At 51.8% G+C, this 22,041-nt stretch overlaps 2 protein-coding genes across 6 annotated transcripts in view; one reads left to right on the forward strand and one right to left on the reverse strand.

The window, feature by feature from the left end:
- Positions 1-909: 909 nt before the first annotated feature.
- On the reverse strand, positions 910-14,446 carry TKFC (triokinase and FMN cyclase). Of its 5 annotated transcripts, none has more exons than XM_023559689.2 (19): positions 14,351-14,446; positions 13,867-13,961; positions 12,732-12,847; positions 9,123-9,312; positions 8,049-8,159; positions 7,765-7,946; positions 6,387-6,465; positions 5,977-6,066; positions 5,283-5,317; positions 5,121-5,205; positions 4,937-5,026; positions 4,294-4,410; positions 3,785-3,904; positions 3,448-3,585; positions 2,423-2,529; positions 2,232-2,335; positions 2,085-2,118; positions 1,890-1,979; positions 910-1,481 (listed from the first exon to the last, which is right to left on the reverse strand). In XM_023559689.2, the coding sequence occupies exons 3-19, from the start codon at positions 12,732-12,734 to the stop codon at positions 1,320-1,322; spliced, it is 1,737 nt and encodes a 578-aa protein (XP_023415457.2). In that variant the 5' UTR covers positions 12,735-12,847; positions 13,867-13,961; positions 14,351-14,446; the 3' UTR covers positions 910-1,319. The 5 variants fall into 5 exon arrangements, with proteins under 5 accessions (XP_023415457.2, XP_064144036.1, XP_064144038.1 ...); XM_064287966.1 differs by having other exon boundaries at positions 14,329-14,442; XM_064287968.1 differs by lacking the exon at positions 13,867-13,961 and having other exon boundaries at positions 14,351-14,427.
- Positions 14,447-14,510: 64 nt separating this feature from the next.
- DDB1 (damage specific DNA binding protein 1) overlaps positions 14,511-22,041 on the forward strand; it is a 28,220-nt gene continuing 20,689 nt past the window's right edge. The window contains exons 1-5 of the mRNA XM_003419368.4: positions 14,511-14,736; positions 16,090-16,238; positions 17,495-17,611; positions 17,953-18,174; positions 20,954-21,068. Coding sequence (XP_003419416.1) covers positions 14,676-14,736; positions 16,090-16,238; positions 17,495-17,611; positions 17,953-18,174; positions 20,954-21,068 — 664 coding nt within the window. The 5' untranslated portion in view covers positions 14,511-14,675. The remainder of the gene's footprint in view (positions 14,737-16,089; positions 16,239-17,494; positions 17,612-17,952; positions 18,175-20,953; positions 21,069-22,041) is intronic.

A 22,041-nucleotide genomic window follows, 5' to 3' on the forward strand; every position in this document is an offset into this window, starting at 1 on the left:
ACATGACATTTGGTTATATGGGTCCTGGAGCAACTTGTAAAAGCCTCAGGACAGGTCTGACCCTTACAGACTTGGGGAGGGCAAACCGGGAGGCACCAAGATCCATGTAACCAGGCTGTGTGGATGGAATCGCATGTGATGGAATCATGTATGTGTGGATGGTGCTTAATGGCTTTTGACCACTTGGAAGGTTCTAGTATTTTTCCTATCTATAAACCTGAGAAACAGGACTCAGAAAGGGTATGTGACTTTCCCGAGGTCACCCCACCAGGAAATGGCAAAGTCGGGATCCACAAGCTGGTTTCAGCTGCCAGAGTCTCCGTCGCAGCTGCTGGGAGTGTGTGCCTGTGTACCATTCTGGTGTTACAGATTCCAAGAGGCTAAATAATTGCTCTGAGTTCATGTAGCGGGTGTGAAGCAGGGCCAGGATTCAAAGTCGTGTCTGAGTCACGGCCGGGGCCATTAGCCACTTCCTCACACAAGGACATGCCAGGTGTGCACTTGACTGTCTCCACTGTGCACCAGGTTCAACAGACCCTCCTCGCCAGGTGCCCCCAGCGTTGCTCCAGAAAGAGACCTGGAGGCTGGCTCAGGTGCAGTTTCTGATTTCTTGCCCTTCTGGTGCCCCGTCTGCCCATTTCACTCCCAAAGAAGTATTGGTTTCTGCTAGCTTGGCACTGAGAAAAGCTTTCCCATCAGTCTTACATGCATTAGATGTGGTGTGTGTATCGGAAGGACAGGAATGAGGATGCCAGTGGAGCCAGCCCAGCTGAGCAGACCCTGCCTTGGGGTCCCAGCCATGGACTGCACAGTAGGAGATGGTCATGATCACTCCAACCTCAATCCCTGGGACACTGGTGGGTCCACTTGCTCACATGCCTGTAAGGTCACCAGAGAGGAAGCCATCTGTTGGTGTTTCAATGAAGTTTATTTGCTTTCTTTTCCCTACTGGCTCAGGTTCCGGTGCGGGAGGCCTTTCAAGGGAGAGTATTCAAATCAGATAGTGTTGGCAGAGGCTGTGCTGCCAGCCCAGGGAAAAAGCCTTATCGCCAAAGCCCAGAGCTGGCTGGGGCTGGCCCAGGTGCTCAGGGACTCCACCCTCCCAGAAGAGGGCAAGGGCAGTGCTAACAAGGCATGTGAACCCTCTCTGGGCCTTTGTCTCTGCAGTGGAGTCACTCTGGAGGTTTGGATGGGGGATTTCTTGCTGAACTCAGGACAGGCCCTGGGAGTAGGGTAGCGGGAGAGTGATGGTTGAAGGCAGAGGGCAGTGACAATGGCCACCTGAGGCCTGCAGTAAGGAGCTGAGGCCGAGGGGGCAGTCACACACTCTGGCTCTGCAAGACCTCCAGGATGGCGTGGAGAATGGCGGCAGCTGCCACAGCCCCGGGGTCTGGCTGATCCAGCCGTGCCGAGCTGATATAACTGGCTCTTCCAGCTCCAGCTTCCATAGTCTTGGTGGCCTCGGCTGCAGCTTTGGCACTCTGAAGGGTTGGGGTGTGGGAGCAGGTTCAAGGATGGGCCACCAGGCCTCCTCCTCCCTGCCATGGGCAGAGTTCCTCTGCCATGCAATCTGGTGCAACCTGGCCTTCCGCCCTTTTGTGCCAGCTCTGCTGGCACCCTGCATAATGTTGCCGGGCCGGGGGAGGGTCACCTCCAACCTGCCTCTAGCAGAAAAAGAGGCTGCCGTTTACTATGTATCAGGCACCGGGCTTGGGCTCTATGTATCTCCTTGAAGCCTCACAGCAGCCCTGTGAACTAGGTACTATCGTTACCTCCATTTTAAAGAGGAAGAACAAGCCCAGGAAGGTTAGTATGCTCAGGGTCACATGGAGGTGGGAGCCTGGTGGCCCCAGGCCTGTCTCTGGGCAGCTGGGCCTGGCCTCACTCACCTTGACAGCTTTGGTCAGGATTTGGAAGAGGTCAGCCCCTGGGCTCTTCCAGGCTTGCAGTTCCTGTCCTGCTGCCCACAGAGCGTCCAGCTGTACAAGGCGAGGGAGGGGCTGAGGAGTGGCCCAGCTACTGAGGGCCTTTAGGGCTTCTAAGCTCAAAAGAGGGAGAGGCTGGGGCCATGCCTGCATACATACCATTGTCCTGTCCCCAGGGGCAGCCTTTCCATACCTGGCAGGGGAAGAATAGAATGAGGTCCCTGTAGGGAATCCCTCTGGGGGTGAGGACAGGGCCCGGCTCCCCAAGCCCACCAGTGGTCTGAAACACAGGGGTCGAAGGCTCACTTCTGCATGGCCTCCAAGCCAGCATCCATGGCAGCAGACCAGGCGGGAAGGTCAGTCTTGGCCTTGAGGGGCTGGGCAGCCGCAGTCAGGAATAGGCCATAGAGCTGCAGAGGGCAGAATGCTGAGCACCAGGACTGGCCTGGGCCTCAGCCACCCCGGCACCCCTCCCTGCCAGCCCTGCCAGCGCTCACCGCCCCCGATGAGCCTCCCATCTGCTCCAGCAGCAGGACAGACAGTCTGGAGAGGAGCTGGGCAGGGCTGGCAGGGGGTGGGCCCGCCTTCAACCAATCCTGGATGGCTGCAGGTGAGAGAGATGGGGAGGGATTCAGTACCCAGGCCTCTCTGCCAGTCAGCAGTAATGGGGGAGGGAAGAGGTTGAAAGAACTAAAAGGACCAGACTCCCAAGGCTCCCTTTCTGCACCCAGTGTGTGGCTGCCGAAGGGTGAGACATGGTGACTGGGAGAGACCTTGGCAGCCACCTAGCAGGTGAGGCCTGCCCAGAAACTGTCAGCCCTCAGCCTGATGTTTCATATCCCGCATTTCCTTGGCCCTCTGCACTAACATCCTATGTGCTTTCCTTATTCATCTTGTTTATGGTTTGTCTCCCCATCAGAATGTAAGCCCCAAAGGCAGTGACATTTGTCTGCCTTGTTGACTAGAGCCTAGAATGGTGCCTGGTCCATGGTAGGCGCTAAATAAATTTTTCTTGAATGAATGGGCCTGGACAATTAAGAGGTTTTTGCTGGTCTGGATGAAGTGAGAAACATCAGAATAATAGAGTGTTTCTGGAATTTAAAGTCATTCACTGTAAGGGATTCCATTCTTTTCTGAGATTATGACCTTCCTACGTTGATAGTGTTAGAAGGTCCTTTCTTTAGGGAAACGGTGCAAAGATTTTGGGAATGACATCATTTGGCAAAATAACAGTTGGTAACCCCTGGCTGGTGTGGTGGTTAAGAGCTTGGCTGCTAACCAAAAGGTTGGCAGTTCAAATCCACCATCTGCTCCTTGGAAACCCTATGGGGCAGTTCTACTCTGTCCCATAGAGTCACTTTGAGTTGTAATCGACTCACTGCAATGGGTTTGGTTTGGCTTGGTTTAATCCTATAATAGCACTCCAAGTTTTTGGAATGTTCTAGTTCATGAAATGCCAAAATCTAAGAACCCAGGTGCCACATCAGCCAATCTCCTGACCCCAGAGGGGCCTGGCACCAACCTCTGGCAGCACGGCTGTGGGTGGTACCGCAGTCGCCATCACCAGCAGCCCGGTCCAGGGCGTTCAGGCGCTCCTCTAGGCCCAGGAGGGTGCTGCACACCCGTTCCAGCACAAGCACCATCAGCTTCGAGGCTAAACCTGGCAAAGGAGGGCAGTGGGGAAAAGGCCTGCCTGGCCCGTCTCCCGACCAAACTTGACCGAGGTAGTAGTGTGGGCACCAGGGCCTGGACCCTGCCAGACGCCTGGGGCTCCACTCACATCCCCACCCCCTTTGGGGCTCAGGCCCAAGCCCTGGGCCACCAAGGAAGTTCCCCCTCCAAACAGCAGGGCCTGGTACCTCCTGCAGCAGTGGAGTCAGGGGTCCCTGGGGGCTCGGTAGGGGCTGCCCGGCTCCGCTTCCGCCCAGTCACAGAGACCCTGGCTGTGCTGGGCCAGGCTGATGCAGTGGTTTCAGCATCTGGGGACCGGCAAGACAGTGGGATCACTCTCTCAGGCTCAGTCAGCCAGCCAGGGATCAAGTGGGGCTTGGCTCCCTGCCTAGCACTGTGGCCCCGCTCCCTCAGTAGATGGCCTCTTGCCCTCGAGGAATGGGAGCCACCTTAACAAGCATGTACTGAGTGCCTACTGTGTTGTGCACAAGGGGAAGGAGCCAGGCAGATCTGAGGAGGATCGGATACCAACTCCTCCGCAGTCAAGTGAGAGGAGGCAGAAGAAGCCAGAAAGGGCCACTTCACAGGGCCCAAAGCCCAATTTTCATGGCCATCCCTGATGGGGGGCCCTAGGAGTCCCTTGGCTCCTCCCATCACCAGAAGCCCTGGCTTGGGTGACCCCAGGTTCCCATCTCACCTATCAGTTTCAGGAGGGGTTCATCGGCCAGCAGGAGGGTGAGAGAAACGCCAGGCATCTCCAGCGCAGACATGAAGGTGCCCACCAGGGCCCGGGCAATCTTCACCCCACGGCCCTCTGCAGTACCAAAGCATGGAAGTCCATGAGACGGAAGGAAGGACGCCCCTCCATCCATCAGAGCACGGGGAAAGAAACAGAAAAGTAGGAAAACAAGGATGTTGGAAGCGGGGGCCCTGAGGCCAGTGGGAAGAGGCCAGCTTTCCTCAGGGCATCATGTGTCCACAGTCCCTGGAGGTGCCCCTCTTTAGGGCAGATGAGTAATTACAGGTCTCACTGAGTTCTAGCAGGTACCAGACAGTTTTCAGTGTCTTCTGTATGCTCAATCTCATTTAACCCTCACAACAATCATATAAGGCAGGTACTGTTATCACCCCACTTTACAGACCAGGAAGCCGAGGCTCTGAGGCACCCAACAACGAAGTGGCAGAGTGACGGCTGAACTCGGGCATGAGTGACTGCATCACCTGTGCCCTGGGCCGTAACAAGGCACCATGTCAGCTGCTTTGCTATGCGCAGCTTCAAAGGGCAGGAGGGAAGATGTTCTGGAGGTTGGGGCAGGTCCCCTGCCCTGTGTGGGGCTCACCCAGAGAGCGGACAGCAGCGTCAGCTACGATGCCCAGTTCCAGGAAGGACAGGCCACCCAGGTTGTTGACCATCAGCACCACCGAGGAGCCTATAGGTAGAGATGACACCCACAGGTGAGACTTTCTGGGGGCCCTACCCAGAGAGGTAGGAAAGGTTGGAGGTGGGGGAGACAGGTCACCCACCTGACTGCACAGGCACATGGGACGCATTGGAAGGGTCTGTCATGTGGTCGAGCATGAGCTTCACAATGTCATTGGCTGTTGCCATCTGTCAGAGGGAGCCAGGAGTAAGCTGTGTGGGGGAGACCTGGTCTTGGACCAGCCTGGGGCAAGGAGTCCACCTACCTTTATCCGACGCACGCCAGCTTCCCCGTGGATGCCTGTGGATAGACGTGGCACGGCTGACCCACCTGGGCTGGGGATTGGCTCATTTCATCTTATCAAGGTCAGGATAAAGCACTCAGCACCAGGCTGGACACTGTGCGTGGGGAATGGTGTGGCAAGGGGCAGAATGATGAAAATTGTACAGCCACCACTCTCCTGGAGCTTGTGGCTTGGTGGTGAGACAACCAGAAACCGGAGGAGTGCTAACGAGAGGCAGTCACAGCGAGGCTACAGGAGGCCTATGCCCACCACCTTGGAAGCACAGGGGAGAAGCAGGAAAGCTCTGCAGCCGGGGTGGCCTTTGAATGGCCCTGAAGACAAGGGCTGCATTTTGGCAGGGCAGGAGGACCTATGGATGGTGTGAGCCCAGGCCAGGAAGTGAGCAGGTGCACAGAGCCCCACATCAGGGAGCCCTGGGTGTGGATGCAAAGTAGGTAGAATTCAGACAGGTTGGGCCAGAGGGCCTCAGTGTCCACTTAAAGATATTAAGACCACCTAGGGGATAGCTCCAGCATGACACAGAGAGGACCAGGTAGATAGCTCCCAGGGCACAAACCCAGTGCCATCAAGTCGATTCCGACTCAGGGCACAAGACAGAGACAAAAGCCAAGACAGAGGAGCAGGCATGACTGGGCAGGGGCGGCCACAAGCTTACCCAGGCCCAGCTCTACCTCATCAGCGGAGAGCTCAAAGGTGGGTTTGGAGCCAGGAACACTGCAAGAGGACAAGCTCACCCCCAGGGTACCTGTGAGAAATGAGGCACATAAGGGGTTACTGCTCTGGCCTTGGCACTGGGCACCAGGAAGGGCAGCAGCAATCCCTGCCCACCAGTATCCTCTTCACTGACAAGGGCTGCCAGCCTCTTTCATCTTAACCATGAAACAGAACCCAGCCCTGGTACCCAAGGCCACCAGGCCCCAGGAGCTGCCCCATGGAAACCTTCCTTCGGCCCCTAGAGAAAACTCTGTAAAGCCGCCACTATGCAGCTGACAGGTATCTGGCTCCTAGGCCCAACGCCTGCTTCAACCTTGCCCCTACCTTCTTGAGCCCCTGGGCTGTACTCACCCATGGCTGCAGCAACTGCGCTCACCCGCTTAGTGATCTCCTCCAGCCCCACACCAGCCTCGGCCAGGGCACCTGCCACCTGCACCCCACAGACAGAAGCCCCCAAGATGGAAGGAGTTACAACACCATGTGTGAGCAGAAGATGGGCTGGGGAGGAGTTTCTCGTTGGGAAGGGAGAATCCTAGTGCTCCCACACCTGAGGCCTGGCCCATCACGTTTAGGGCAGGAGAGTGCAACCCCTTCATTTACCACGAACCTGCCAGGAACCTTTAGGAACCCCAGTCTGTTGGAGGTATAGAGGACTTTACAAATGGGGAAATGAGCCCAGAGAAGGCAGGTGACTTGTCCAATGTCACACAGCCAGTTGGCAGCCAGTTTCCCAATTCCTAGAGTTCTTTTTCAGGTGGCACATCACCGTGGCTTACTTCATCCATCCAAGCATCCATCCATCCATCCATCTGTCCAACCGTCCATCCATCCACCCATCCACCAATTCATCCATTCATTGACCCACCTAGCCACCCATCCATCCATCCGCCTAGCTGCCCACCTACTGACCCACCCATCCATCCACCCAACCAACCGTCCACCCTGTATTTACAGCATCTATTACGTGCTGAGTGCTAGGAAAAAAAAAAAGATGACTAAGTCACAGTCCCTGTGTCTAAGGAGCTCAGTCTGGGAAGCAAGTGGAGCAACAGACACACACACAACTAGAAAACAGACTGCAAGGTGGTAAATGCAGTGATAGAGTTCACACGGGATATTATGGGAGCACTGAGGAGGGGCTCCTAACCAGTGTGGGGTGGTGGAGAGGTCAGGGAAAGCCTCCCAGATGGGGAGACACCAGAGATGGGCCTCTAAAAATAGTAGGAGTTAGCTGAGCCAAAAGTGGAGAGGATATTCCAGGCCATAGACACAGCACAAGCAAAGCAGAGATAAGCCCAGCCCGGTGGGTACAGGGATCTGGTGTTAACAGAGCATAAGAGGAAAGTGGGAGCGATGGGTGATGAGGATGAAAAGTCAGGGAGGTAAGTCAACAAAGTGGTGGGCACCTAACCAAGAAGCTTGGGGAGGAGGCTGGAAGCATGGAAGGGTCCATTGAGAAGGCCACTGCAGCCCTCTGGGCATGAGCAGATCAGCCCTGAACCAAAGCTGGGTCGGGGAGGGCAGGGGTCCCAGGAGGATGTGTGGTACTGAGGCATTTGGGAGTAGAGTCACCAGGCTATTGACTGGATGTAGGGGAAGGGAGAGAAGGGTCTGGGAGTGGCTTCTCGGGGTGTGTTTGTCAGGGGGAAGGCACGGCAAGGTCCTGCCACCAGGTGCTGCCTGAAGAGAGAAAACTGAGTGAGGGCAGGGCCACGGATGGGGATCTTACCTTGTGTATAAGCACAGTGCCACAGAGCCCCCGCCTGCCTGCCTTCTTCAGGACAGTGAAGGCGCTGTCATCCCCAATGACCACCATCTCCACTGGGATGCCTTCAGCCCGGGCCTGCTCCCGGGCCAGGCCAAAGTTGAGCCGGTCCCCCGTGTAGTTCTTCACGATGAGGAGGGTCCCCGCTACAGGAGTCGAAGGCAGGGCCCCGTCAGTGCTTGGCCTCATCCACCCCACAGCGCACCCTCCCTGCCCAGCCTCCTGGTCCCTCCACATGACAGTCTTACCTGTGCCTGCCTGGGCCACTGCCCTGATGGCCGCCAGGATGCTGCCCACGGCCGGGGAGGTGAACACAGCTCCTGCAATGACCCCCGTCAGCATCCCCTTCCCTATGAAACCTGGAGACAGGGAGGGGTGAGAAAGAGGACAATGGGTAGGGACCTGTTCCTGTAGTCACTGAGGATTCCCACACTCTGTGACCTTATGGTTTGGTGAGCCCCTACTGTGTGCCTCGCACCACAGAGCACCAGGGTCGTCTTCTCAGGAGTTATCGTGGAGAGGCCTTCCTGAAACCACCCCTTCCCCAGCAACCCACTGTTCCTTTACTCTATTTGACTGCCTTTACCACACAGTTGTCGCTCTCTCATACCATCTGTTATGGGTTGAATTATGTTCCCCCAAAATGTATGTCAACTTGGCTAGGCCAAGAGTCCCAATATTGTGTGACTGTCCACCATTTTGTCATCCAGTGTGATTTTCCTATATGTTGTAAACCCTGCCTCTATGATGTTAACGAGGCAGGATTCAAACTACAGAATTAGGTTGTTTTAAGTCCACCTCTTTTGAGATATGAGAGAACTGAGCAGAGAGACAGAGGACCTCATACCATCAAAAAAACAAGAGCCAGGAGAACAGTGCGTCCTTTGGACCCAGGGTCTCTGCACTGAGAAGATCCTGTCCAGAGGAAGACTGAAGACAAAGACCTTCCTCTAGAATCGACAGACAGAGAAAGCCTTCCCCTGGAGTTGATGCTCTGAATTTGGACTTCTAGCCTCCTAGATTGTGAGAGAATAAAATTGTTTGTCGGATCCATCCACTTGTGATATTTCTGTTACAGCAGCACTAGATGACTGAGACAGAAAAGGGCCTGAGAGATCATTTGGCTGAACTGAGTTCCATAGAGAGGCCATGACTGGCCCCAGATCACAGCAGGAGGGGCTGGGAGAGCTGGAACCAGAAGCCGGTTCCTGGCTCTGGGCTAGGCTCTGTCCTCAACCTCATACCAGCACTGGGCATCTCCTGGGGACTTCCTGTCCACCCTGACTAGCATCCCCCACCCTGCCTCTGCCCCTTCTACTCACCGGCATGGGCAGGCTCGTGGCCAGAGCCCCCGCCCGACAACAGTGCCACCCGGCCCCGGAGGCTGTCCAGGTCAGAGCGGAGGGCCACACGGTGGCCCTGCAGGAGCTGCAGGCTGGGGTTGCAGGCCACCAGGCCTGCAAGGGCATCATCAACACAGTCTGCCACCGAGTTCACGAGCTTCTTGGAGGTCTGTGGGACGGAAGCGAGGAGGTTCAGGGCGTGGGCAGCAGACACCCCATCCTGCTCAGCCACATTCCTATGGCCAAGACCCCTCTGCCACACCCACTCGGAAACTCCAGGAACACGCCAGACCCTTGGGTCAGGCAGCATCGTCACAGGTGGAGGATGCTGCGACTTCCCTTCTGAATTGGCGGCTTTTTATGGAGCGTTTTAGACCATGGCTTAAATTTAGCCTGAAAAAATGGCTTCAAGGCAAAGAAAACAGGGGAGCTGGAGTCCTGATTGTAAAAAAATATAATAAAACCCTGAGAGCCAACATCCTTCTTCTGTCGAAGGAGGAGAAGCCCCAGGGAGGCTCCCGTGCTGCCCATCTGATGCTTTGACTGGGCCTCTGACACACAGTGAACAGTTCCCGAGCCCCTCTGGGTGCCAGGCTCAGTGCTCGGCGCTGGGCATGTGGAGATAACAGAACGCCCTTCGTGCCCTGGATGGAAATGCAAGGAGGCCATTTCCATATCCTGTGGGCTGAGTGGAAACCCTGGTGGTAGAGTGGTTAAGGGCTACAGTTGCTAACCAAAAGGTCAGCAGTTTGAATCTACCAGACGCTCCTTGGAAACCCTATGAGGCAGTTCTACTGAAATGGAATTGACTCGATGGCAATGGGTTTGGTTTCGGTGGGCCGAGCTAGCAAGAGTAATGTGTGTGTGCTATGCAAGCACAGAGGGGCCTCAACCTCCTCAGAGCATCCTGGAAGTCTTTGTGAAGCATAAGTAGGAGTCAGGTAGGTAAAAAAGTAGTAGGGAGCACAGGAGGAGGAAAGGCGGAGGACATTTCAGAAGAGAAAGAGGCATGAGCCAAGGACTGGAGGTGAGAAATAACAGGGTAGGTGCAGGAACCAGGGAGCCAGTTAGAACGGCTAGAGGATCAAATGGCCCGTGGGGAGAGGGGGACAGGGGCCTTACTGGCCCTAGAAGAGCCTGGCCTGGGGAGCCACAGGAGGGAGGGACATGGGCACATGGGCAGGCCAGCCTGAGAGCCACAGAGCAGTCCCACGCTCAGCTGAGCTGATACAGAGGGTGAGGGCAGAAGAGAGCAACATAGGGCTAGACTGGTTACAAGCTTGAGCTCTGCAATCATGGGGACTTCAGTTCAAATTCCACCTCTGCCTTTCATTAGTTTTGAAAACTCAGTGAAGAAATGTCACTGTTCCGAGCCTTGATTCTTCCTGCACAAAATGGAGAAATGGCAGCTTAATGATATAGCACATGGGTGTTATACAGTACGAGCTCAACAAAAGGAAGTGTGGTGCAAGTGGCTGCTCAGCTGCTAACCGAAAGACTGGAGGTTCAAGTCCACCCAGAGGCACCTCAGAAGAAAGGCTTGGTGATATACTTCTGAAAAATCAGCCGTTCAAAACCCTACAGAGCACACCTCTACTCTGACACACGCGGGGTCGCCATGAGTTGGAAATGACTCGACGGTGACTGTTTTTTATTCCTATTGTATTTCAACCAGGCTCTGAAAAGCTAGAGCTGGCTGCACACAGGCTGCAGACTGGGCTGCAGTTTCTGCCTTTATCCTGAAGAGAGTGGGACTGGGGCCCCATAGGGGGGACTCAAGGGCCAGGCTCCCAGCGCCACCTGGTGGCCGGGCGCAGCCTACAGTTGAGCCAGGTCCCTGCCTGAGCCTGCCAGAACCCGACTCCATTGCGCAAAATTTGGTGCTGATGCCTCCCTGCCGGCCTTTCCTGGGTGGGGCGATGGCCAGGCCAAGCCACCTGCTTCAGCTTAGGAGAGCAGCCTGGGCCAGTAAGGAGCGAGCGGCATAAGATTGGCACCGTTTCCTGAGCAGGGACTAAGGACCAGGCCTGGTTCTAAGTGCTTTAGAGAACATCTCATTTAATCTTTCCAACACGCCTGTGCAGGAAAGATTAGCCTGGTGAGGAAACCGAGGCACAAGTGAATGACTTTGCCCAAGGTCACACAGCCAGCAAGCATCCAGGTCAGCCTGGCTCCAACACTGGCACCATTTTAACAATATCAAGCTCCTTTCCCAAGGGGCTGACTTATATAATGAGAATTTAAAAAAACAAAAAACCATTGCCAGTGAGTCAATTCCAACCCACGTGTGTGTTCCACAGGGTTTTCAAGGAGCCTGAGGGTGGTAGAGGTCTTGCCCTGGGAAGGGCACAGGCTTATGGCTCTCAGAGTCCATCAGGGACTGGGGCATGCAATGAAGACACGAATTGTTCTCAATCCAGCCCTGGCTCAAGTGTTGCCACCCTCCAAAAGTGTGCCCCGTTCTCTATTTCTGACAATCTGTCCTGTATGGGGTTCTCAACCATCACTGCACCAGAGGGGCCAGTGCCATCCCTGGTTCCCAGCATCTGAGGGGGCCAGGGGATGAAAAAGGAAAGCAAGTCAGATGCTGTGAGAGGTCCCAGGACTCTGATCTAGGGCTACTTGGTGGTAAGCCATAGTCTGCCTCACACTGCAGATGAGGACAAAGAGGCTCAGAGAGGTCAAATCTTTTGTGCAAGGTCACACAGTTGCTTGGTTACATGGTTGAGATTTGAACCCAGATCTGTCCAAAGTTTGCTTTGGTTCAGATATTTCTAGGGTGGACCTGGAACAATGGCCAAGGGCATACTGAGCCTCCCACAGTGTAGATCCCAGCTCTGGGACTAGCTCACACAAGCCCCAGCCTCAGTAACAAGTACAGGTAAGACCAAATAAGACCATTCATTAGCTGGTTTACAGAAGTAGATCACCAGGCCTTTCTTCCTAGTCTCTCTTAGTTTGGAAGTGCTGCTGAAACCTCTTCAGCATCACAGCAATATGCAAGCCTCCACTGACAGACCAAGGTGCACTGGCCAGGAACTCAACCGGGGTCTCTCCCACATGGAGGGCGAGAACTCTACCACTGAACCCACTGTCACAGAGTATAAAGACAAAACAAAAAAACAAAGCCCATTACCGTCGATTCCAACTTGTAGCAACCCTACAGAGCAGAGTAGAACTACCCCACAGAGTTTCCAAGGAGCACCTGATAGATTCGAACTGCCGGCCTTTTGGTTAGCTGCTGTAATTCTTAACCACTACACCACCAGGGTTTCCCCATTACACGGTAGGTGACTATTACTGTTCTAGCCTGTATGTGTGACCCAGACTTGGAGCAGATGGGCCCTGAAGGGACTCACAGGCTACAGCCCCAGGCCTGGCTGGGACCAGAGGGCTCCAGAAGTAGAAGGAAGCAGGGATCAGCCCTGGACAGAGAGGAGGACTCTTCTTTCTTAACCTCCCTGAACTTCAGGAAGGAGCAGCACCTCTTGATCAGGGCCTAAGGAACTCCAGCATGGCCCAGGCTGGGACATCCACTGCTCCAAAACCACAGTGTCCTTCCCCTGCCCTGGCTCCCACGGAACTCACCATGGTGCGGAGGCTCGGAAGCAGGCAGTGTTCAAACCTTCACGCTTAGCTGCCAGAGGACAGGAGATCCTGAGGGTGCTATCTAGGTTCGAGCTCGGTGGAGGTGGCAGCTGCACCTGCAGGAGTGGGTAAGGATGCGAGCTGCTAAAGGGACTTGTGGCAGACTGGCACAGTCACGCTACCAGTGCCCTAGTAATTAGGGAGCTGCCCCAGACTTTGATCCAAGTTCAAATTCTAGTTCGTGGGCTGGGGATGGAGAAGAGCGTGGGGCTGACCAAGGTTCACACCTGCACTTGGCTGCCAGGAGACAGATTGATCTACGTTGGGCACAGGGCTACCTTTACGCCCAGGAGCAGCTTCACCACCAAGGAGCAAAGTTACCCACCTAGTAACTTCATCTTTTACACCGGTATTGCATTAAAAAATTTGCAAAGATTTTCACGTTTGCTCTCAGCACCACACCACCAGAAGAGAAAAACAAAGAAAAAAACACCAAACCAGTAGCCATCACATCAATTCCGACCCATAGTGCTCCTACAGGACAGAGTAGAACTGTCCCCATAGGGTTTCCAAGGAGCGGCTGGTGGATTTGAACTGCAACCTTTTGGTTAGCAGCCCTATTTCTTAACCACCGCAACACCAGAAGGCAGGCAGCTCTAATTTCACTCCATTAAGGAAACTGAGACTTAGTAAGGTCTAATGACTTGTCCAATGTTATACTGGGAAAAGCCAGGACTCAAACTCATGTTTAGTCTTTCTGCAAAGCCTGTGGTCTTTCTACAGGTAATTCAGGGCTTCCAAAGACTAGCAGAGTCCCTGGCGTATTCAGCCTGCTGCAGAAGAGTCTCGGAGTCATCCAGGGTCCTGGTGGAAGGCTGATTGTGTGTGCAGTGGAAAGAACCCAGCCTGCGTTCAGAAGACCTGGCTTTGTACCTAGCTCTGCCTCTGATTTGCTGGGGGGACCTTAGTGGTTGGGTGGGCTTAGCCTCAGCTTCCTCATGTGTAAAACAAGGTTGGCTCCTCTCTGGCATTCTGCAGGTGGGTTCTCTTGCTCCTTGGGAAGCCTGTCTGATGTAAGGTAGCCTGGAGGGTACAGGGCCAATTGACCACCCTCATGAGCCATTAAGGTTCTCACCGTGAAGATTCTGATTTTGTGCTTGGGGTCAGATTTTGAACAGCAATGGAAGCACTAACGATGCTGAGCAAGAGTCCTGGTGAGCCCTTTAAAGTCTTAAAAACAGAAAACAGTTTAAAAGGGGAGAAGTGAGCGTTCTGGCGCCCCAGATGAGGCAGGGAGGTGGCTCTAAGGTCAGGCGAGGTCACCGGCTGAGTTTGGGGAAGCTGAGAGGGTTCAAGGGGAGGGAGGCAGGGAACTGCGTCTGGGATCCACACAAATCGCTGTCACCTCCCTCCGCTCTAGGCCTCTACAGTCCTCCCGGTTCCAAAAGGGGAACAACCCCAAATGCTCCTGAAGCAAGTGTGGGGGAAGGGCGGAGATCTGGGGAAGCGCTAGGGGCGAGGACCGGGGGGAGGATTGGGAGTTTGGGGTCGGAGAGCTCTGAATGCGGAGGGGCAAGCCTCCCTGCCCTCTCGCTACCGCCAGCTCCTGCAGCAACCACCTCCGTAGCCGCCGGCGCTTCACAAGGACCCCTTTGCGTGTTCTCATCCGGGTACTGCAGACTCTGGCGGTAGAGGCGGGGCGGAGCCTCTGGGGGCGGGGCTTCCTGTGGTTGGCTGCCTCTGGCGCGGCGAGTCTTCCAGAGGCCAGGTGAGGCCGTCCCGTGATGCCTCGCGCCCCGGCCGCTCTGGCCTGCAACGTGTCTCTGGGGCGGAGGCAGCGGCAGTGGAGATCGCTGCGCGCGGGCGGGGGCCTCCTGTGTCTTTGGACGAGTCCATCTCTCTGTCGTTGCACTCGCGTCCCGACGGGCCGCCCCAGGCCTCGACATGTCGTACAACTACGTGGTAACGGCACAGAAGCCCACTGCCGTGAACGGCTGCGTGACCGGTACGGCTGCCAGGGCCGGAGACCCCGGCGAGGGAGGGGGCTGGGGGAGCCGAGGCCCAGGGAGGCCCGCGGCCTCGGGGGCGGCCGGGCAGGATCGGGTCCGGGGAATGGAAGGCGCTGGCGGCCGAGCAACCTTCCCCGGCCCTCCGACTTCCGAAGAAACTGTTTCCACACCCGCCTTTTGGGCAGTAAAAGCTGTGCTTGAGGGTCCCTTTTCGTTCCGAGAGGTCACTTGGCCCCGAGGACAGGAACGGACCTAGCAGGACAGAGGGAAGTGGGAGTTGATTGTGCGGTGTTGCTTGGCCACCGAGATGGGCCTCGTGTAGTCGGAGGAAGGGGTAGTGGTGATGGCGGTTTTTTGGATCGGGGGGTTTTCATGTGGGGGACGCATGAGGTGGAGGAATGTGAGAAATGTCCACACTCATCCTGCTAGGGAGAAGCTCACACCTTTGCCTGGGGCTGTTGTTTACAGGAGGGTGCTCCCGGAGAAGGGAATTTTGAAGGCTCCTTCCAATGCTGCGTTTGCCTTAATGACTCCTTAAGGACACAGAAGTCCAGCCATGTCCGCAACCTGGGAACATCATCCCAAACCTAAATTCCCAGTGTAATATGCAGACCTAGAATTGTATGTTTATGTAAATCCCAGTCACGTTTCCAGTGGTTAAGAATTTGGTTGCCAACCAAAAGGTCAGCAGTTTGAATCCACCAGCTGCTCCTTTGAAGCCCAATGGGGGCAGTTCTACTCTGTCTTACAGGGTCGCTATGAGTCGGAACCAACTTGGCAGCAAGTAACAACAGCAACATACTTTTATGTTTATGTAAATCTTAGCCGTGTTTCCAAAACCAAGCTATTTTGTTTGGAGAGTTGGAGGCACAGATGGGATGATTGGTAGATTGCTGGAAGTGCAAGGGCTGTGGGCAGAACAATGTTTTAATACAAAGCTCTGGGGATTTTCTTCACATGAAAACCTGACCTGTTTGGTAAACTTGAAATGACCACTGGAAGAGATGGACACTTCCTTCAGCATTGGCTAATTGGAGGACAAGTCTGCCACTGTCATAGGAAAAGTGAAATTCGAGGGACAGAGCCAACCGAAGGGTTTTCACAGGCATTTGTCAGTTGAAGAACATGCAGTTTTATTAGTCTGATGAGAGAGGTGGCCTTGTTGAATGTATGAAGTGAGACTCTTTCTGGTGCTGGGTTGGGTAAGAAAGGGAGTGAATGGAGGGAGCTGGAGAAACGAGCAAATGAGAATTCTGGAGGTATTTAGGCAAAAAGTGAGAGGATTATTTAGACACTGCTGGGGAGGCCCTTTTCCTGGCTTCAAAGGTTAGAGGAATCTGTTCTTTCAGGACACTTCACTTCAGCTGAAGACCTGAACCTGCTGATTGCCAAAAACACAAGATTAGAGATCTATGTGGTCACTGCCGAGGGGCTTCGGCCAGTCAAGGAGGTGGGCATGTATGGGAAGATTGCTGTCATGGAGCTTTTCAGGCCCAAGGTAAGTGTTCTGGGTTGGGCCCAGCAACAAAGGGAAGACTGTTGGGTGTAGATTGTTTTCCGTTGTTCTGTGTCATTGCTGGGGATGGATGGGAAAAGACTAAGGAAAGAAATTCTCATCTGCCTTTGAATGGCAGATTCCAATTTATAATCTTGAACGAGTTCCCTAGAAGTAGAAGGAGAGATTCACCGGGGAAAACTTTGTCAAGTTGACTTCTTTGGAAAGGTGAAAGTAAAGCAGTTCGAAATGTGTATTGCCATATTGCTTAGTGAGTCAGAGGGTAGACTAGAGTAGGGCGGTCCTGGCATCATTCCTTATTAATTCCTTGACTTTGGATGTCTTTCAGAGCCTCATTTTCTCCATCTGCCAAGTGGGCATAATAGTATCCAATCCCCTGGGTTGTTGTAAAGATTACATGAAACAATAGCATAGGGCTTAGCACATGGCAAGCACTCACAGTTACTGTTAAGAATTGTTGTCAGTATTATCACTGTAGTTAAAATATTTTCATTCAAGTAGCCACTGCATTGCTTCACAGTGGCTTAACTGAATTGGACAAGAAAGCAACGAGTTGAAAGCTTTAATTATAGTTCTTTGAACAAAATACTTTTTGGGGTCTATGTTAAGTGAGTAAGACTTTGTAGATCCATTTTAGCTTCCATTGTTATTCCCACTTCTTTTTTTTTTCTTTCTCCAATACTGATGGAGAGAATTAGAGCAGGCATTGTATTCAACTGTCAGAATTTGAATAGTATGATTAAGACTGATTTGAGATGGAAATAGATGAAGACTTTGTACATAGAGCAGGGAGATGGAGAATCATTAAAGAGAGGACTAGATGCTTATCCTTTTCAGTTCCAGCTTTTTGGATGTACCTTTAGGGTATGTGTGTACTTAGTTTGTGTCACGGGAGCCCTGGTGGTGCAACAGGGAAACACTCTGCTGCTTGTGGAAAGACTGATGGCTAGAACCCATTCAGTGGAGCTAGGGGGCTTCTGTGAAGATTACAGCCTATAAAACCCTACGGGGCAGTTCTGCTTTGTCATCTCGGTCCGCTGTGAGTCCAAATGTACTGCACAGCACCTGACAACAACTATGTCAGTTACATAGTCACCATGTATGCAACTGAGGATTTTCTCAGTGGGGAGAGAACAATGTGAAAAGTTCTGGCAAGCTTAAAGAATGTTGCGTAAAGGCTAGACAGGTGTTCCTGTTTTAAAAAGGACCTCTGTTGATAGCATAATGTTGGTTTCCAGGGGGAGAGCAAGGACCTGCTGTTTATCCTGACAGCTAAGTACAACGCCTGCATCCTGGAATATAAGCAGAGTGGTGAGAGCATTGACATCATTACACGAGCCCATGGCAATGTCCAGGTGAGGTGGCTGCTTTGGGCTAATGAGAGTTCACCAGGTAGCCCTTTATATGGTAGGAGAAAATACTAAGGATTTGAGTATTTGAACTTATATGAAAAGGATCTCTTTAGTTTTAGTTCAAGGAACCCGGAAATAATTGAGATTCATGGTTTTGCAAAAAAAGTATGAACTAATATTTGGGCTCCCTGGCATGTCAATTAGATGCCACAGCCTCACTCTGTATCCTGAAATGGTGGGATTTAGATGATACAGGACTAAAGCTCCTGGGAAAGTGGTGCCCAGTGTCCCCCCTTACTCTGCGGGTGTTCAGGTTCCTCCCTAATCCCAGTTTTACCTCTCAGGACCGGATTGGCCGCCCCTCAGAGACCGGCATTATCGGCATCATTGACCCTGAGTGCCGGATGATTGGTCTGCGACTCTATGATGGCCTTTTCAAGGTTATTCCACTCGACCGGGACAATAAAGAGCTCAAGGCCTTTAACATCCGCCTGGAGGAGCTGCATGTCATCGACGTCAAGTTTCTATACGGTTGCCAAGCCCCTACCATCTGCTTTGTCTACCAGGTACTGGATCCGGAGGAGAGGAGGCTGTGAACGATTTGGTTTGGCGTAGTGGGGGTTGGTTTTTGCTCATCAGGGTGTCTAGATTTGGCAGTAGGCAAAAGCGTTAAGATGTATTTGCCTTGAAATGTTTTGAATGACGTAAACGATATGGGTCAGAGTTTGGTTGCCTTTTGAGTGTAGTAGTACATATCGTGGAGGCAAGAAGCTCTCTAGGGTTTATAGCAGGTTGTAATCCTGAGATTACACTCTGGTTGTGGGCGCTGGAGATTTTATAGGGTGACCCAGTTTATACTTTGAGTTTCGTACTGGTGTATTAGAGGATTATTAAAACTTAACTATAGGTGGTGAAGATTACCCAATATTGTAAACGTAATTGATGCCACTAATTGCATATTTAAAAATGGTTAAAATGGCAGATTTTATGTTGTATATATTTTAGCAGAGTTTTAAAAAAAAAAAAAACCACTTATGGAGAAATGATCTGAAAACTGCCTGTAGAAGCACAGAGTAAATGTCTTGGTGATGCTTTCTTTGCATCTTTAAAAGGAGATTTACATTTCATCCAGCACCAACTTTCTAGTGACTTGCTGAGTTTTTTGTTGTTGTTATTGTTTTAAAAATTGTGATAAAATTATATATAACCAAACATTTGGTATTTTAACGTTTTTTATGTATACCGTTCAGTGGCATTAATTATATTCACCATGTTGTGCAACCGTCACCACTGTCCATTTCCATGTTTTTTCATCACCCCAACAGAAACTCAGAGCCCCTTAAGCAATAACTTTTTCTTTCCCCTTTCCTAATGCCTCTAGTAACCACCAGCAAATTTGGTCTCCATACATTTGCCTGTTCTTGGTATTTCATGGAAGTGGGATCATGCAGTATTTGTCCTTTTGTGTCTGAATTATTTCACTAAGCATAGTGTTTTCAAGGTTCATCCACGTTGTAGCACGAATCCGAGCTTCACTTCTCTTTATGGCTGAGTCATCATGTGTATATACCACGTTTGTGTATCCATTCATCTGTTGATGGACATTTGGGTTGTTTCTGCCTTTTGGCTATTGTGAATAATGCTTCAGTGAACACTGGTGTTCAAGTCTCTGTTCGCATCCCTGCTTACAGGTCTTTTGGGTATATACCTAGGAGTGGAATTGCTGGGTCCTGTGGTAATTCTGGGAGCCCTGGTGGCATAAGTTGGCAGTTCAAATCTACCAGCTGCTCCTTGGAAACTCTGTGGGGCAGTTCTGCTCTGTCCTATAGGGTCTCTATGAGTCAGAACCAACTCGACGGCACCTAACAACAACATGGTAATTCTATGTTTATAACTTTCTGAGGAGCCATGACTTGCTGGCTCTTGACTTCTATTTTAGTCTGGGCTTAAAACCTTAGCAGAGCTGATCCCGGGCAGCTGTTCTCTGGGCCAGACCTGCTCAGGGAGCGGAGCTGGGGAGTATCAGACTAACATGCCTGTATCTTGGTAGAATCTCCACATTTTAACAAAGGGCCATGCAGCGTGAGGTCATTTTACTTGCATGTGGTTGAATAAACGATGGAAGGAAATGAGAGCCTAGTTCAATGTCATACATGTGGGCGCTTTAACGTTTCCGTGTATGTGTTGGAAATAGTGACGCATTTTTGTGTATTTCTCAGTGTCATCGTAAGTGCTATAGTTCTGAGGCTGGTTGGAATAAAGTTCAGTTGAGTAAGGTTGGAAACTAGGTTAGGAGATTTTGTTTAATCTTGTTTATATTGCATTCATTATCAGAACTGTGGTAAAAACTTAGAATTTCTCTCCCTTCTTCGATTTAATCAGTATCAGATCATGAAAATGATGATGTTGGTTTTTGAAGAATGACTGTGTATTTCCAGCCCCAGAGCTGCCAATTGTGAATTTTTCTCTGCGTGTCTCAGAGGCCAGAATCCAAATGCTAGCTTGAACTTTTTGTCAAGTTGAGTCCCCTAGTTATTGATGGGGAAATCTTTCCATCACCTAAGAATTACTTTGTCTCCTTTTTATGCCAAAAATTCAGTTTGAGAAATGTGAAGGATACTGAGTGCTTCAGGGGTAACAGTGTTTAAGACGTGGTTCCTGCCCTGAAGCCTAGTGTTGAATTCCTTCCACAAACCCTCTTAGAATCTGGTCCGGCCTTTGTTAAAGCCATCCGCCGCTGGCTGAATATACCCTTCTCCCCGTTCCTGCCCTGTAGCCTCTTAAAGGTGACTTTGGCAGCCCCATGACTGACGTGAGTCATGTTTCAGGAAAAGGAGGGGATGGTGGTGTTCACAATAGCAGGACTGGAGGTTTTGACCAACTTTAAGGACAGTATGTTCTGCTCTTCCAATTATTGCCCCATCAGCATGCCTGTAAGAATTGTGTAGAACTATTTTTTTTAGCTTCTTAGAGATATTTAGCTTCTCAGTGTGTTTGCTTTTTCTCCCCTAGCTTTTTTGCTTATATGTGTATATATATATATGTGTTTTATATTTATTATAGTGCTTAGGGCAATGTGACATATTCGTTTTTCTAATTCCTTAAACCTCTCCTGGCTGGTTGTGTTGTGAGAACCAGCAGGCCTCAGATGCCAGCACTCCACCTAGAAACCAGTCAGAGGCTCAACTGTGGCATCAGTGTCCTGATGGATCAGGTGGGAAGGCCAACATGACTGGCATGCCTAAGAGACCCTGATTGTCAGATGTCGGCTGGTCCCTTTCAGGACCCTCTCTAGCCCAAGGTTCACCTTTCCTGAGGACTAACTATTCCATCTTTCCCAACCAGGACCCTCAGGGGCGGCACGTGAAAACCTATGAGGTGTCTCTCCGAGAGAAGGAGTTCAATAAGGGCCCTTGGAAACAGGAAAACGTAGAGGCTGAAGCTTCCATGGTGATCGCAGGTTGGTAGGGGTTTTAGGATCCTTGCCTCCCCCAGCTCTCTGCCAGTTCCCTGTTCTTGTTCCTTTTCTCTTCTTTTCTCCTCTTCTCAGTGTCAAGACATATTATTCAGTACTTCTTGTGTTCCCCCTCCCTAAATGTGCTTTGTTTTTCCTTTCTTTTTCTATTTTCTATCTTTAGAATTTTCTGTTATTACTTCCCCCAAGAAGTGTAGCTTGCTTTTATTTGGGATGGGAGTTGACTGTAAAACCCTGGGATTGACTTGCAGAGTGGCACATGGAAATTAGTTTCATTGTTTTATTGTTGCGCATAACATTTAAGAAGGAGCCCTGGTGGCTCAGGCAGTTTGCAGTCAGCTGCTAACTTAAAGCGGGCTCCATGGACGAAAGGCCTGGCAAACTGCTTCTGTAAAGATGACAGCCAAGAAGACCCTATGGGACAGTTCTACTCTGCCACACGCAGGGTTGCCATGAGCCAGGGGCTGACTCATCGGCAGCTAACAACATTTAAAAACTGAAAGAGCAATAGAGCTCATCTAATCTGACTCGCTTATTTCATTGATGAGGAAACAGGGCCAGAGAGAGGGACTTGTCCTGGCTTCTACCTAATGGACAAAGCCTGGCCTAGAATCCAGGCCTTTTCACGGCTTGTCCTACACTCTTCCCCTGACATTCTATTGTCTGTCTCACCAAGTAGAGGTTTTAAAACTCTTGAGAACAAACTGGCGCCTCTGAATGGTGGCCCTGATAATTTGGGGGGGCGGGGTGGGGGGGCAAAATTAAGCCATGGAACCAGAGTAGAGTAAAAGCTTATAGCTAGAAAGGAGAGAAAATGGGGAGAAGGCACGTGGAAGACCATTAGGTAGTCTCTCTACTCCCAGGAATGCTGAAACACCAAAAGAATGGCAATAAAAAAAAATTCCCAGGATTACATAACGGCCAGTCGAAAATTTCAAAGATAGGAATCCAGGAAAAG

Source organism: Loxodonta africana, chromosome 7 (assembly GCF_030014295.1).
Source record: "Loxodonta africana isolate mLoxAfr1 chromosome 7, mLoxAfr1.hap2, whole genome shotgun sequence".
Classification (NCBI taxonomy): Eukaryota; Metazoa; Chordata; class Mammalia; order Proboscidea; family Elephantidae; genus Loxodonta; species Loxodonta africana.

Bases quoted from the DNA above. Each gene is read 5' to 3' on its own strand.
- TKFC (XM_023559689.2), bottom strand. The intron at 7,947-8,048 runs GTAAGACTGTCA...CGACTCCTGTAG, and splicing joins AGTGGCCCAGGCAGGCACAG to CGGGGACCCTCCTCATCGTG. The intron at 1,980-2,084 runs GTATGTATGCAG...CGCCTTGTACAG, and splicing joins CCCCTGGGGACAGGACAATG to CTGGACGCTCTGTGGGCAGC.